Below are 16778 nucleotides of genomic sequence, written 5' to 3' on the forward strand. Positions count from 1 at the left end.
GTGACTGTTACGAAGTGAAACCTCTCACAGTGCCAAAAGGCTACATCAAGTTCAGCTATCTCCGAGCTGGTGATCTTAAAAGATCTACCCTTCCTGTACCAATCTATAACGCATACCCTAGCGGTTTAAATAGCCACACGTTTGTAGTTTATTACGGCTGCTACAAGAAGGGCGCAGAATTGTTGTTTACTTGTCGTTGTTGGGGCGGGTCGGAGGGGGCAGGATATCGTTTCTAGAAAGTCAGCGTGGGACGACGTCTGCGTGACTGGTCTAGTGCAGTCGCGCTTCTAATAAGGTTAGCGACGCTTGGGTGCGTGAGGGTTTTCGACGCTTAGCGAAGGCGGCACCTGGTGATGCACTCAAGGAAATGCTTTTTTTGGGAACGGTTTAAATTTTAGTTTACTCGGATAGTGCCGTCTTTTTCTTTCATGCTCGTCAACGCTTTCCCCACGGGAGCTCTTTTCCCTCCGGCAATGTAGCAAAGAAGATCGACTCTGGCATCGGTAATAGCTGCCTTCCGAAACATAATAAGAAGGAATATCGTAGAAGGGACGTGGAATGTTAAAATGACATGAAACGTACGGATGGTCGAAACACGAGAAATTGCATCGCTTTCTATTAAATGTTACGATATATTGTTTAGTATTATTATGCGGCATAAATATTTAGACCCCGCTAAACGTGAGCAGGCCATATACGGCTGTCCAAAGTCAACAGTTTCGTTGAACGTTTTAAATATTCTGTTTGGGTTTACGTGTGGAACCAGCACAGAATTGCGCATATATCAATTGCATAGGTATGAGTTGCTTGCAAGCTTCATTTTTTTGGTAATAAAAAAACTGTATAGGTCGTATTTTATGTGCCTAACTGTAAGGAATCGCTGTACTCTTCCATCTGCTATATCAACAGGGTCCACAGGACTAAGGCTCGCTACCTACGACACTGCCCCATAGCGAGCGTACTACTATAATACAGTAGCTAGCCGATTGAATCGAAACATGGTTTGGCGATGACGCAATCCGACGCGATCATGACGCATTTATTAGCATCCTGGCTTTAGGCTCTGGATACACTACCCATAAGATATCTACCGTCCATAAGGGCTTCTTCTGTGATATCCACCCACAATTTTGACTATCTCCTTTATATTGATTTTAGTCTGCGTAGGGACCGATTTTAAGTGCACAACATCAAGCGATGTAGGGATCCCACTTTAAGTCTCATTCGTAACTATCTATATCCCTTTTTTTTTTTACCTCCCTATTTTATTCTCATAATAACCAAAAAATGAACATATTTCAATCAATACGGTGTATCAACTGATTTCTGTAAGGATCGGTCTGTGTATTTCTGTGTTCTATAAATTATAAGCTGCTAAGTTAGAATTAATGTCTTCATTCTGTCTTTACTTAGATAATTTTCATATTAAGAAATTTTTTTTAAGCTGTTTTCGTAGCTAACAACCATTTTCAAATGAGCAGTTTTTCGAAATTATGCTTTAGCATCGCTCCTTTAGCTGAGCCGCTAAAGGTCGAATTTTTAATGCTGCGTTACGTATCAATCTAACCTGTGCTCGTTTTCTCCAACCTCGAGCAATGACAATGAATTGTCAAGGTCGCTTTAGGTTACCACTTTCCGGAACAACGATCACCCTAGCGAACCTAATGGTCCGGTCATTGAAACAACTGGTTAATTATTTTTCGAACGTGTAAATGAGATTAAGACATATTTAAAGTGCATTACCTTATCATAGCGGTATTACTACTAATCTCATTTGGAGCCAACCATTAGCCTTGATTCAATCAAAGCAGACGGCACGGCGCCAGAATTGAAAATAAGCATAAAAATGTTTGTTGAGGCATCAGGCTAATTGTCTTCATCGCAAACAACCACTCTAGAGGAGCGAAGAGAAATCTGTGAAGGTTTCGTTTGTGTGATTCGATTAACGCGAAGAAAAGATTAAAATTCTTCTTAAGTATCCAACGGTGGGTATTAATGCACATTTTACACGAGGTAGTCAATTTAATAAAGATTATTCATCATAGAACAGGCCTTGCAAGCCTAACACATCGCAATAAACGCTATAATATAGCATTACTTGATTCATTCTATGTACGTTTTCAACAGTGTCCTGCATAGAATGAACTGCTTTTGGAAATACACAAATAGTGAAGATCCATCCTGAGAAAATTTCTGTATCCTGCGTTTAGGCTAGGTAAAAATTTAAGACAGGTATTAAATGACGCATTTTACTGCAACATATATTCGGCTTAATAAACATTTATTTGGAGACCTTGCTGAAATGTCTATTTAAGGTGCTGTCCATGTTTCTCATGTCATTGTTGACAGCGGTGGTGGCAGCAGTAGTGCATATTGTGCCAATGCTAAACGTTTTGCCAGCTACCTGCGCCCCTGTTGCTTCCTTTTTCATTCTAGCGCCCTACACCTAAGTTGTTCCTATCATAAGGTTCGTTACCGGAATTGATAAACCGCAGTTACGCAGTGTACCTTCGAACTCAATGTTAAGTTAACTGAACAAAATCAATCAATTCTGTAAAAAAAAAAAGTACGTTTGGCATTTATTTACACGTTCTTTGAATGGTTCAAATGAATGTGTATCTATTAAAGCATAAAATCTGCGTATATTTAGATACCATTCCGGCAAAGCGTTCTCCACCTTGCCAGTTTTTTTTTTTTTTATCCTATACATATGTATAAAATAAGCCACATAAATGCATGCACGTACTCGTGAGTATCTCTTGAAATGGACGTCGAAGAGCATATTTTTGACTGCGACAGATTCATTTCTGAAGAATATATGAGTTTTAAAAATTTCGTTAGAGATTTTTTTCGTACCTATGTTTTATTGTACACTTTACTTACCGGACAGCAGCGACGCTAACGCGGCAAAACAAAACGAGAAAATAACGCCGGGACCAGCTAGGTTCCGAGCTACCATGCCGGTCACGAGGTACATACCCGTACCACAACAGGACCCAACGCCTATACGCCCATCGAGTGGCGTTCGCATCGATCCGATAATCAAGGCGCGGAAGAAAGCGATGAACACAACAGGAAAATGGGCAGGAGGCCGCCGCCGACGACAGGAAGCGTGCCAGTCGTAATCATGAAGTAAAAAAAAAAACAGGATAATCGAACACATGAAACAACCATCGTTAGATAGATAGTTCTAGCAGCTATACTCAGATAAGTTGAAGCGAAAATATCATTGCGGGGATACTTGCTGCCGAACGCGTGACCATGCTCTATCAAATCGGACGGTGCTCCGGCCACGAAAGTCATTACGGTACCCGGCCAGAAATTGCTACTGAATGGTGATATAATTCATTCCTATGCACTGTGACATATGTTTAAATCTATCATTAGCAACGATTATAGGTATGGTTTGACATATCGTCCTGTGAACATGGCGCGTTGCTTGTTAAGGTCGATTTATCCAATACGTGTTCGTCCTCTGGCTTTCCGTCGTTTTCTACATGATGACACAGAAACAAGCATCTATTTGGGCTAGAAACAAACTGGGCTAGTTTTAGCCTAAACAGTCTGCAACTCGGCATTTTGAAGGGGTTTATGGATAGTAAACTTAGTGGAAGATCACAAAATACGACACAATGGCGCGATCTTTTTTGGATTTATTACTACCTTGTCGTGCCGTGAATATTACGCGATGAAGCGCTGGCGAACCCTCTCCATTGCACACGGGTAACAAAGTCTTTCGACGATTTCTATGTAATCTGCACGCCTATCTCAATGAAGAGCGGTTGTTTCATGTGGTTACCTAATTCCTATATACTTTCCCTACTATATATTCTGATAATCGGATGTTGTTCTTCGATGTAGTTAGCGTTTTCTCATCGTCTAGCTTGTTGTCTAGTGGAAACCCGTAGCCTGTGCACTGGATAGCAGAAAATTCTAATTAGAAACAATGTTCATCTGTGTATTTATTGCAAATGAACTTACTCAGTATACAGGTGCGTTCAGACATCCATCGACACAGACTGGCCGGACTCGACCACGGGCCTTCTTTCAGTATGACATGCATCCGTCAAGTTCCTAAGTGCCTTTATCATAGCTTATGTATACCGCATGTATCGTTGAACTGATGAAAAATATCACAAGCGTTCGATATACGAATTTCTATATATTCATGGCCATTAAAAGCCTTTAGCAAAAAAGTCAGATCATTGATTGTTAATGAACACCTATGTATGTGTAAAGTCTATGATCCTATATATGAAATGAAATACTGTAATGTTCAGATATGTGGGCAAATAGGCCAGCAACCACAAAACGTTGTTCAATACTCCAAATGTGCCTTATGCTTACATTACGCCAAATGGGGTTGCATGCATAAGGAGTCAGAGGTTCAGTGTCTGGCGTAACAGCGGGAACAGCGTAAAGACCGGTGATAAAAAAAAAAAATAGCTATTTTTCAAAGAAGCGTTTTTTTCGGAAGATTCGGCTGATGTTGGAGTTAAAGATGAGGAAGAAGTAGCCGAGCACAGATCATACCCGAGACACAACATTCCCAGCAGACTTGAGTAAATCATGCATATTCTTACGACGAATACATGGGATGAATTGCTATTTTTTTAAATTACGTTATCAATTTGAGCTACAATGACCGGTCAAACTAATTGTGGCTTTTCCTCTGAGACCGCGTACGGTTCACATTAGGATAGCTTGGTTTCAACCAGATATTGTCGTTGACCAATGCAAATGAACCTCTAGTACACCTGAATAGTCAGAGGCATCGTAAATCTACGTTGATGGATACCCCTATAGGCCGTTGGCAACGCCATGATGACCTGAGCAGTCCATTATCACCGGCATTACCGGCAGCTAATGCAATGTTGTATACAACGCGTGTCAGAATCAATAAGGACGAGGCCATAAAATCGGCGTTAAGTTAGATTACATTTTTACGTCGCATCTTCGCTGTGTTACAGCATGTCGAAGTGCAATTGAAGTCACGTTTTTTGCGTGAAAATAATCTGTTGAATGCTTCAGCATTACGGGGGCATATCTGTTCGATAACCGCGATTGCTCCGGTTGACAAAAGCCTGACAGGCCCCACATGGTAAGACTAAGCTGACCTAAATATATGGACGTAAGCAGGTAGCGCATAGTCATACTTGCCACGTTTAGTGGCCTGCAATGGCCTACGATTCATCAGACTTCACCTTCCAATGATCGCTATTCAGGTAAGGTTAACATCGTATACAATATGAGAACTCAATGGAGCTCCTTCCGCTATACGGTAGGTAAGCACTGTTTCTTAAGCTTTCCCAATATCACTGAATTAGGGTAAGCGAAAAAGAGAAACACTCAGCTCTGTGGTAGTGAGATGTAACCTCAAATCTACAAAGCACGTAGACATTTACTGTGTGTAGACCGTGGCACATTGGTACGTATATGTGCTAAATACGTGTTCATTTTTGCATCAGCAACAAAGTCGTATACAGTTGTTGCAAACAGTCTCCGATATTGGAATTATCACGAAAGAGTAAAGGTATCCCTATATAGAGTGATACAAAGCCCTTGGCTAAATTGTATGATGCAACTAGAGCTGACTATAAATAGAACGACCCGTTACTAAGGTTCTGTACCTTAATAAAAAACGTTACGCGCACTAATTATCCTATTATTTCTACAATTCTAGATACAATTAGGTTTGTTGTAATCTAATCTTAAACGTCACCTGACAAAATTAAGTTTGTTCCTCCACTGTGGTAGCCTCACGGTTCGTGTCTTTTCGGTTCAGGGAAAAATTTTTTTTATTAAGTATTATTATTAAAACTCTTACTTGGCAAGTTGTTCTGCTGTGAAATCTCATTAATACGGTACACATCAATCAATCTGCTCACGCTCGAAGGTTCCAGCCGAACTGACAGCTCATCTCTAGTTATCTATCATTTTCTGATTCGCAATGACCTTCTGCTCAAGACGAAGTTTCCCAGCCATGAACGTCATACTAATTTGCTTGTTAGATTTATGCTGAGGGATTAGGTCAACGCTAACAGACGAGACGTAAACTTACCTATGACAATAACCGTATTATACGAGAGTGGTAAGTCGTCGTTAATCCGGCGCCATGTGTGAATTTCTATAGCGATATAGCCTGAAGATAACCCCAAGATAGATAGACCTCGAGTCTAAATTATATCATACTTGCTATCCAATTCATTCGATATGTATTGTCTGTTTATGTTATGCAGGGTTTTAGTTATCATAGAGCAAGCACATCATATCGTGCCAGCATTATGCAGCATGTGTTGTTGTTGTCGTTATAAACCCGAAAATCTGCGGATCATATTTTTATCCTATTGGTAAACCGGTGTGCATATCTTTTACGTAGCACCGAACAGAGGTATTTTTTCCACAGCGTATATGTATTATATTGTCGGCAGGGCTGTGTCGCTTTGATAGCTATCCCTTAACAATGAAATAACGGATAGCAATTAGAGATTGCCCTTTTTTCCTTTTCTTACAGAAATTAATGTAACATTTGTGCCTACGGAGACCGGTATTCTCTACCGTAGCGTAGAACTTCAGCTAGTATTCTCTAGCTGCAATAGCACCCGAACATTAAGTTCGTATCGTCCACCGTATCGGGTACTGGGTTTATACCCATTTTATTTATCTATTACTATCCAGCTTTTTTTTTTCGCCCTAAAGCATTTGATTAGCCAAGCGTTGCTATTTGAGACCAGTATTAAAATACTGTTCGTTTAGAGTAGTGCACCCTTTTAGCAAGCTTGCTAAAGACAATGGAAGTCTTTGTCCGGCCTTTGCCGGGACACTTCGAAGTGTGAAAACCTATCAGGAGACGACTTAGAAAGCAATGACTTTCCAGTTAAATTACTTTCTTTTCTATCCGCGTAGTGCTTATTGGCCGATACAAGTCGACGACAGCTATAGCCATTACTGCGCCTAACAACTGACAGACGTTAAATTGGCCGTTTTTCAGCTGCAGTAGCGTAGTGGTAATGGTCGCGAAACGTAAAATTCGCCAAATCTGAACCGCTGTTTGTCTTCAAAAAAAAAAAACGCTACTTTTACTGGAATTTACTTGATGATGATTCGACAAGGAATCAGTGTAAAAGTCCCTATTTTATGCCCACCTGTTGCCCCACACATGCATTCGTCTTGATCACATGGTATAAAACAGAGATAATCGACAAAGCCATTCAGCCTTTGGGTCATCGCTAGAACAACTTTTTAAACACCCCGTGTTAATTCACTCAAGTCGCACGATGTTACTGTAATAAACAAGTACAATTTACAGATATAGTTGAAAAGTTAAAAACGGTTCAGTGGCAATGTTCAATTTCGCTAGGGGCGTTCATGGGAAAACATTGTTCCCTACTTAGAGAAGTTCCCTAGATAAAATATTCGCATTTATGTTGTATTATCTGCCACCAAAATCTGCTACAATGGCACAACGAACCGTAGATGCCGAAAAGCTAGACATTGTCTGAGGCCAGAGCTCTCACATCTCATCCATGTTGGAATAATAGCATATTGCATTTCGTTTTGTTTCAGCAATCGACATTGACTTGTGAAAGTCTTATTAGATAATTTAGAGAAAGTGCTCCATAGAAATGCTTAGCGTTTGAGGGAAACTCACCCAATGACGTAAGGTCCCACGTGGTCAGGCATCTCTGGAAGATATAAGCACCGAATTAAAATGACGAAAGATTGCCATTAACAGACGCCTCTGCTTATGCTAATTTTCTAGACGAACTATGCGTTTTAACTGATAAAGGTCTTTTCGCATAAATATTCGATAGCTCTAGCTAAGCCGAAAGCCGAGTCCTGGACGACCGCAAAAAATAGCTAACTATACATTAGAAGGCTCTGCTGTGCGAAAATTCGGCCTAATCACCTTGAGAATCATCAGAATTCAATCGAACTTCTATCACGAATTGTTTGCTTGCCTTGCGAAAATGAGAAAACATGCATACGTTTATGACAGAACTAGCAGAACTCTAACAGATTTCGGATGAAGATGTTTCTGTTCTGCCACTACAGGCCTGCCTTTGCTCGATTGGATTACAATTGTTCGGATCTACAGGCAGCACAGCCTCGACTGTGAGTGATTTCTTTAACAGGAAGGAAGTCTATTGCGGAACGATGAGGCACAACTACCGAAAGCCCAACAAATTGCAGCAGAAAGATTGGTCTTTTCGATTATATGTATAGTATCAGGACTATGTGCTTGCACTCATTCGAACCAGTGCCTATTGAGCAGCACCATACAAATCCAATATCTGAAACACAAAGTACGCTATTCTTTTGTTTTCAGTTTTATACTAAAGAAAATTTTAACATCTTTAAACTGCTTTGAAGCCGAGTTCCTAATCTGAAGCTGTTAGAGAAGTCATCTAGTCTGTCGTTTCGTAATAGGCTTCCATCACGTTGGTCCAATTAAGTCTGAATCATTCTATCGGTTTGTTGGGCAGTTCCATAGCAGAAAATAGCAGAAATCAGCTTGTTTCGAACATCTAATGCTGTATCTATAGTCTACACCTGAAAGAACGAATCACGTTTTACGTTTATGTTTCAAAAATGGCTAGTCGTTGTTAAAAACTGTGAGACCTTCTTCTCATCATCGAGTTACGTTTCTCGTTAGACAACGCCTACGGTCAAAAAAATGTTAGAAACGTTTTCAAGTAATGTGTTTACTCGACAAATCTAGAAAAATTAGACAGTAATAATATGATTGTAGGAATATGATGATAACATCGGTTCTTGTACCTTGATTGAACGTTTAACAATGGATCGATAACAACTTCGCAAGGAAAGATGTCATGGTTTACTATATAGTACCATCATATTGCAAAATACAATTTACGGAAAGGGAACATCTAATAGCAACACTGCTATTGGCTGAATTGGTTGCTGAGTTGTCAGACCTACCCGAAGTACCACCAGACGAACAGAGACACCTAAAGCGAAAGATATTCCGAATAATAAAGAACACAACCCGCTTCGGCGAACCGCATCCATGCCTCTGCAACATTGCGAAGACTCTCTAGAATGCCTAGCACCAACGTTCGGCCTAACTCTAACCTGACGTTTTCTTACGGTTTATCAGACGCTCAGACGATCGAGTGTACAGGCGTAAACTATGAGCCTACCTGTCTGCCTGGCTACGACGTCTGGAACGGTAACGTCGTTCAGTAGCAGTAGGTGCTGCTGAACATTTAAGTAAAGCCCGTTGTGAAGACCGCATACAACTATAAATATAAGACCCTTACAGACATAAGATATAATGGAATAGATGTCTATAGAAAAAAATCTCTGGGTTGCAAATAGCGTTTGCTGCTGACGCACGTTCTCACCATCCCGCTTCTTCGTTTGACATGGAACTATAGTGAAGTTACATATATAATACACAGGTTGGGGTAACCTTATGGCTAATCATAACGAAGGTGGTTCGACTAAGCTTCATATAACCACTGATGATGTTTTATGTTCTATTTACACCACCACTATATCAAACGTTATTGAGATTTACAATTTTTCACTGCACTGTATTTACTACGGGTGTGAAGGCGCTTGTATGATTAAGTTGCTGCAGCCTTTCCGGGAATTATTTCTGTCTAGAGCAAGACAAATAACTGAGGTTATCATTCAACTTCTCAAACGCTTGTTGAAAGGGTCAGGCATCAACAAAGTACAGTCAGTCCTACATCACAACGCCAGTACCTGATAGATTCCTCAATCAAGGAAAAGTGCATTCTGACTACCCTAGGGAAATATGCGTAGAAAAGTTGAAGGAAACTTTTTTACATGTTCTACTATTGGGTGACTGTATTAATACAGAACGACCAAATCTGATAATTGAAGGTACCTTTCATTGGTCCACGTCAAGGAATTCGAGTTTTACTCTATTTGCATCAACTCTAATCTATCAAACCTTGCTTCGGATTGGTGATAGATTATCCCTATCAAGCTCAATATTTTTTTTACAATTAATACTAGCTGTGATAGTTACCATTAACGTCCTGGCAATTATGATCTTCATACGGATGCATCGAAGATGAAAGGCAGAAATAAACCTCTTCTCACGAATAATGTGTGTTCTTACATTTACACATTATACTAAAAAGCATAGCCTAGCGGTGCTGTTTACACTTAGGTCGTCAGATTTATTTCGGATTTTTCAACGGACAATTTCGCTAAAACTTGTCAAAATTTTTTCCATTAGCATTAGTCAACGGAATCCGCTCACCTGTGGCACCATCCCTCTACGAGGGTTCAGGGCCAACGCTATCAGCACTAAAGCCTCCACACCCGAAAGCACAGGCACTCTATTCTGCAAAAGGTTTACTCCGCGCGTCGACCTGCGCGAAAGACTACTAAATCGGGAAGCTCTGAGGTTTCGGGTCACAGTATGATATTTTTCGAATTTCTCGAGCAAGATAAACTCGACATAGAAAAACCTTCGCAATAAGACAACAAGAGGAACTGTCTTGAGTAGCTCGAAGAGGTCGGCAATTCGCTACTTAAAACGCACTCTGGACAACTACCGCACCCAAAGCAGTTATACTAAACCCACATACATTCGTGACCCGCAACAGACGCATGCCAACATTCCCATGGTAAAAAAACAGGCTATTCCCCGGTTGTCAATATTTAAATGACGCCAAAGTAAATTATTGTTGAGAAGAGTCAAGAATACCCTTAGTGAGAAGCAACTGTGATTAGTTGTGTTCCAGAAATAATCAACGACGGTGTGGCATTTCTGTATCCTAAAAAAAAAAAAAAAATACTAACCATTAATAGCTAAATCGTTGAAGTCACGTGCAGTGTATGTTATGATCATTAACGACGATCGGAGCCCATCGTTGAGTCATTGAAAATTGTTTTACTTTAAAAGCAAAGGGCTTGAAAGTCGCGCAAAGCTCCGAGGGCCTTCTAACATTCCAGCGCCTTTATCTAGGCAAATTACCCTTACAGAAACAACTATCTACCTCTACAGCTGCCTGTCGGAAGATTCAATTAGAACAATTAGAGTCCCCATTTAGAAATTACTCGAACTACTTAGTTTACTCCTGTAATTTGCGTGTATAAACTAAGCTGTTTCCGTTAATATTCTAGCGATAGAAGAAGTAGTAAACCCTTTAAAATCCAGCCTTTAAAATGCTTCTCTACTTCGAAAGTGGCCCTAACAACAAACAAACATGGTACGATAGTTTTAGCTTCTGTTAACTTACCAGTGTCCATGTATTTGACTGAACGAACATGACGCTTGATGATTGCAATTCTGGTTACGCTGGTGACACCTTAATTTCTATGAAATAATTGTAGACCTTGATCGAAATCTAGGTTCGTATAGTTCCCACTATGAGTGTATATTTCATCCCATCTTGTTTGGAAAATCTAATCAAGGCAAAAAATGACGTAGACAACATTTGACACTAGATTGTTAAAAATATCACGCTAAAAAATATGGATTTTCAGGTGAAATCTGTGGTTTGGTACTGTGAAACACGTGGCAAACTTTTCTCTTCCTTTTGCACCTGGCCCTGTGAATGTAGGCAGTGGAGGAAACTTGTTTCCACTACCCCACAGTAACTACCTTAAATGCTCAACGAAATCGACAGTAACCTCGTTCATAGATGGATCTGAATTCGTCCTGTTTATTTGAGTTTGCTCAAAAAAGCTATTGTATCCTGCTGAAATGTGGACTTAGTATGGCCATGTACTAATTACATGAGCATGGCAAATCTATGAAATGGCGCATTGAGGCTACCGCTTGCCCCTAGCAGGTTATTTCTTCCGGTCGGAATATTTTTCAGGTCTCCAAAAATATAGACGACTAAGTTCTCTGTCCCAATGCCGTTCATGAAATGCGCATAAATTTAAACAATCTAATTTTTGCTCCTTTTTCATTGTCCTTGCTGGCGGATTCAAAGAGGAAACAGATAGTAGAGCATGGTATTGCTTCATAGGCTAATTGTTATCCCTACTTTATTCGCTCCGTTCCATCAAGTAAGCACTTATTGAAGCAACGATCAGGTTCAAGCCAACACTCTATCCCTATCACAGAAATTCATATTGCCAATGATTTAGATATTGCAAGACAAAGCAATTAATCAACCTAGTGTCGTTGGCTTCGGCGAAGGACATCACTGGCACGTTAAATGGAATCCACCGGTCCGATGAGTAAATGCCCCTGTACGCGATGCACATTTTCGCAATCGCACGTGCAAACGTGCAATTTGATAAGTTCTGCTAGCAAGCAAACGCATAGGCTGCAATAAAAGGTTTACCATGCCTTCCAGACGTCATCCGCATAGCAGCAATATGAGTAATGACGAATACGGTGCCGCAAGATGTTTTTAACAGAACTATAGTCAACATGACTTTGCATCCTTCGCTTCGTTATGACCTGCACATAAGGTAATGCGACAGAATAAGGCACGAATTAGGCTTGCGCAGCTCTTGCCGAAACAGGAGAACGAATTAGACCGAAAGATCTAGGTTTTTCTTTCTGAGAACCCACCCAATATAGATGTATACTTCAAAGACCGAACAAATATGGCTACAGTGTTTTGTCCTCGCGTTCTGTTCGATTCGTGTAAACTCATGTTTATTGGGAAACGACTGAAAGATATGGCAAGCTTATACCGAAAACATGAAGTGAATAGCGGACTCGCCTCGGTTGTCTACTATATTACCTGTTCGGCGGAACGAGGCTGTCTTTAGAGCCCCGTGAGACGCTCAATTCTTCCCCTGATGTACTAACGCGACTACGATTTAGTCTGTAAAAAAAGGCCATAAAAGCCTTAATAATTTAACGTACGTTTATTCCATCATCTAAGGCCACATTGCCGTATGAGAGATTATAGGTCTGGAATTGCGGTAGATCCATCAACAGAGCCATATTTTAGGAACTTTTCCTTGCCTATCGACTTACCCCGCCAAGAGCTTACTAACGCTGCAGAATTACAGAAATTAGCTCATCCATTTAGCCAGAACGGCCTAATTTGCCAAAATCATGTTCTTAACATCTTCGGATAGGTCAATGCAGTCATGTGTCTATGCAGTGTAGGTAAGATTCGTTTCTGTCAAATTGAAGTTGACCGTCCATGCGTCAGAGCATATTATAAAGCATACTTCGCTGTTTATTACTTATTCCATTTTGGTAAAAGGCACACATGAATATCTGTAGTTTCTTTGAGTTCGCAGTTTGGCATTGATTGCTTAGTATTCAATAACCAGAGGCTCACCGTGTAGAAGATGTGATGATGTTTGAGAATGAAGAGCCGATTTTGTGTGACGTGTAATGAACTAACCTTTAGGTTGGGCACGTTTGCTCCAGCAGTGGAGCCTATAGTTGTCCCGTTCGGAGTGGTATCATCCGGTCGCACTGTCTTAGTCCGTACCAACCGCCCGATCAGCGGAAGCACCTAAAAGCGATGACAAATGAATGAAAAACTAGCTCGAAAAATGGTTTGAATATTAAAGTAGTATATAATTACTAAACTTAACCAGCTCGATGAATACACAACTTATACCTGGGCCATAACTAGCCACAAGTACGTGATGACCGCCTTGGCCACATACATAGGTTGAAGAAATGGCTATTTTTCTTTTAAACTTACTCATATACAGCTACGGACGACCTGTATAAGCGATGGTCCTATTCACAATGTACGTTACTATTTCGTCAAGTCTGCTTTTACCTCTGCCGATGCCGAAACTTTCCAATACAGCGTCTCAACTTTAATACAGATGCTTAGAGATAATAGCACCGCTAGGAGTGTAACGTCAATACAGGTTAGGGATGGGTGTCTCCAAGGATGGGAAGGGCTGGAAAACGACTGCCCTAGTAACTTCGAAGTTTATAAGGCTGTTAGTGACAACTAAAGCTTTCCTATTATGCCGGCTTGACAAAATTGCTTATTCCTATACTTAAAATTGAAGCATATTTTTTTAAAATTAAACGGAAGCCGTTAAATATTGTTAGGTCGCTTGCATAAATGTGAACTTAGAAATATAAGGTAATGTACGCCGTGCATCTTCTGCATTTGTTTTGCCGCCTACATCTGAGCATTCTCATCACCTTTAATCGTTTCAAGAAAGCAAATATTGTAACATTTCATCTGTCTTGCAGCAGAAGAGATTCGCTGAGTCATTGCGGCACGGATCGTGCGATCGTCGTAAATCGTTAGCGTCCAATGTTATGAATTTTTTTCTAGCGAGTTATGCGACTCTGTTAAAGCAACCCAAACGCTAGTATGGCACCGTCGTCGGCGTCGATTCCACCGACGTCTTTTGCTGCGATTGGAATATGTTTGTTAACGAGGGTGCTGGCGTCCATTCGTGTGTACGTCGGAGCAGCGGAGATAGTCCGCAGAATGGCACACGGTACTCGGGGGATGCACGACGGAGTTCTTTTGCTGAGCGGCAACGCCAAAAGATGTACAAAGATGTAAAAATGGATTTCTTCACACATAAATTCTCTAAACAAAGGCCCTACCCTAGCTCAGCCGGCGCGCCTACGGCCGGAAGCTAAGGTACACCAATAAGCGGAGCGGAATGTAAACTCACGAGCACCGTTGGAAGGCTAGAAAAAATGCGTCAATATAGTGATGGAACGTCGCCGTAAGATCGTTAGCATCCATCGAAAATAGCCTTTGACGTTAATTACTGTTGTTTATGGTTAAAGAAGCAATAATTGCAAGGCTGACTGAGTTGCATCGAAGGCTCCTAGATATTGGCTTGAACTGGGACAAAAGACACTATCAGTAGAGAGTAATCTTACTTCCATACGCTAGCATACAAGAAACGAGATATCGAACCCTACATAAGCCTTTGATACTCCAAATTTACCTAAGAGCTTGGATGGCGCAAAGATCTTTATAGGCTATTTGAAGCTCCTGTACTGTTTGGTATTATAGTTCGTTTGACGGCTCCTTTCGTTCTATAGATCGCTATATACAGCTGCTTAAGCCATGAAGTTTCTGCTAATGTGCGCTAGATAAAGGTACGATGGCACTCAGAACAAGCCATTATATGTATAACAGATTAAGTAGAAATTTAGCAGTAAAGTCAATTTCACCGCTGAGTGAACAGTGAATAAATATAAAAGCTTTTTTCCAGCATCTCCATATTGACCGTCTTATTAACAATAGGCATATATCAATGAATCCTTAAGCTAATCCTTAAGAACAATAGGCTTACGTTGGACAGCATGAGCAATACCTAAGGGGCTAAATCCAGGCCAATCGCACCGAGACAAGCCAGCGTACCCCGTTGTTCTTTGAAGTTGCCTTCCAGCGCCTGAAATGAATCTCCCTTTTATGTATAAAGTAATACAATAGTGCTACTCATGTTCAACATCAGTCAAAAAGAGGGGTCCGCGACGTTCTGCTGTAGCCAACTTGCGATTAAATAATTTATTAAGCAGCATCTACATTCACCTTTAGCAAATATATGGTACAAGTCCATTTCAAATTTACTACTCACACAGTATTTGTGCTTATGCTGTTTATAAATACTATTATATATATATATATATATATATATATGTATGTAGCTTTGAGAAGAATTGTTACTAAGGGAACAAACAAACTAAACTTACGCGCTCATAATAATTAAAGGCCTCATAATTGACTGCAGGTAACGATCGGCAATCATAACAGACTTTCAAGACACTGCCAGATAGAGGGCTTTCGGCTAATCAAAGATAAAACACTACGGATTACCACTGTTCCATTTGTGATCATCGTGCTGGACCTGGGAGTAGAGTCGTACTCCATTAGGCTTTCGCAATCATAGGTTGTACGTATTTAGGTACATTGCAGGACGTTTTCACTAGGTAACAAGTATAAGTGGCCAAACACAAAGGCGTATCCTACACTAAATCGAAATAATATCTACCGCCAATTCGATTGGAGTATATGTTTAGCATTGCTGCCTTGTCCTATTTATAATTTACGTTGCGACCATACATACGGTAACGATTCACTCCGTTATGACCGCTTGAACCAATTCATTTACCTCATTCGGGCGGTCACAGTTTGCCTTTTGACCGAAGCATCGGGAGAAAAATGTTGATATAACATGTGTGGAAACGTCGTCGTCGGTTACGCATATTAGGCCAGTGAGTAAATATGGTTATAATAACTCTAACTTTGTTGTAGCGCTCAAATAACCGCCCAAAACATCCTAATAACACGTTTGCAGTATAACAAAATGAAAATGAAAGTTGTCATTAGGTTTTTCGTAAAATCCACCTGTCGTGTGGGGCAATATTTTTTATGGGAATATCTACATGACGTTCGATGTTGTAACAGCTTTGAAACGACGGCAGTTTTGAAGGGGCTTGTATAATCGTCTATATCGTTGTTTTAATCGTTGCGATCTGGCCCTGTACGTCTTGCACATGATTGACGGCTGTGTAAGTAAACCTACGAAGTGCGCGTATAGTTGACACGAAGCTTGCTCTATAACTGTGCAGGGCCGTATTGCTAGGATGTAGACATTAATTTACAAGTTCGAGGGGGCTAAAGTAGATTTCCTTGAGGGAATATAAGATCAAAGCAGGGAAATTAAGATATCTTACGAGCAGTGTTTTGCTTCGACACTAAACAGATGCTGGATCTTAGTCTTTGCCTACAAGGTAAATAAGATAGTTCTGATAAATACATATGGTCGACTCAACTTGGGGCAATTAGAGCGTCGAATAAGTAAACATGTAATAGTTCCATAATCTCGGAAACAGTATGCATGCAGAG

The 16778-nt window shown here is 40.5% G+C and overlaps 1 protein-coding gene across 3 annotated transcripts in view; it reads right to left on the reverse strand.

Annotated features, from left to right (window-relative positions):
* Window positions 1-16778, reverse strand: part of LOC111252435 (putative cationic amino acid transporter) — a 158753-nt gene that overhangs the window by 52050 nt on the left and 89925 nt on the right. For all 3 annotated transcript variants that reach the window (XM_086993131.1, XM_086993130.1, XM_022810316.2), the window contains 3 exons: window positions 13332-13445; window positions 7652-7685; window positions 2884-3003 (listed from right to left, as the gene is read on the reverse strand). In XM_086993131.1, coding sequence (XP_086849257.1) covers window positions 2884-3003; window positions 7652-7685; window positions 13332-13445 — 268 coding nt within the window. The remainder of the gene's footprint in view (window positions 1-2883; window positions 3004-7651; window positions 7686-13331; window positions 13446-16778) is intronic.

The sequence above is a fragment of the Varroa destructor genome, unplaced genomic scaffold (genome assembly GCF_002443255.2).
Source record: "Varroa destructor unplaced genomic scaffold, Vdes_3.0 BEIS01000006.1, whole genome shotgun sequence".
Lineage (NCBI taxonomy): Eukaryota > Metazoa > Arthropoda > Arachnida > Mesostigmata > Varroidae > Varroa > Varroa destructor.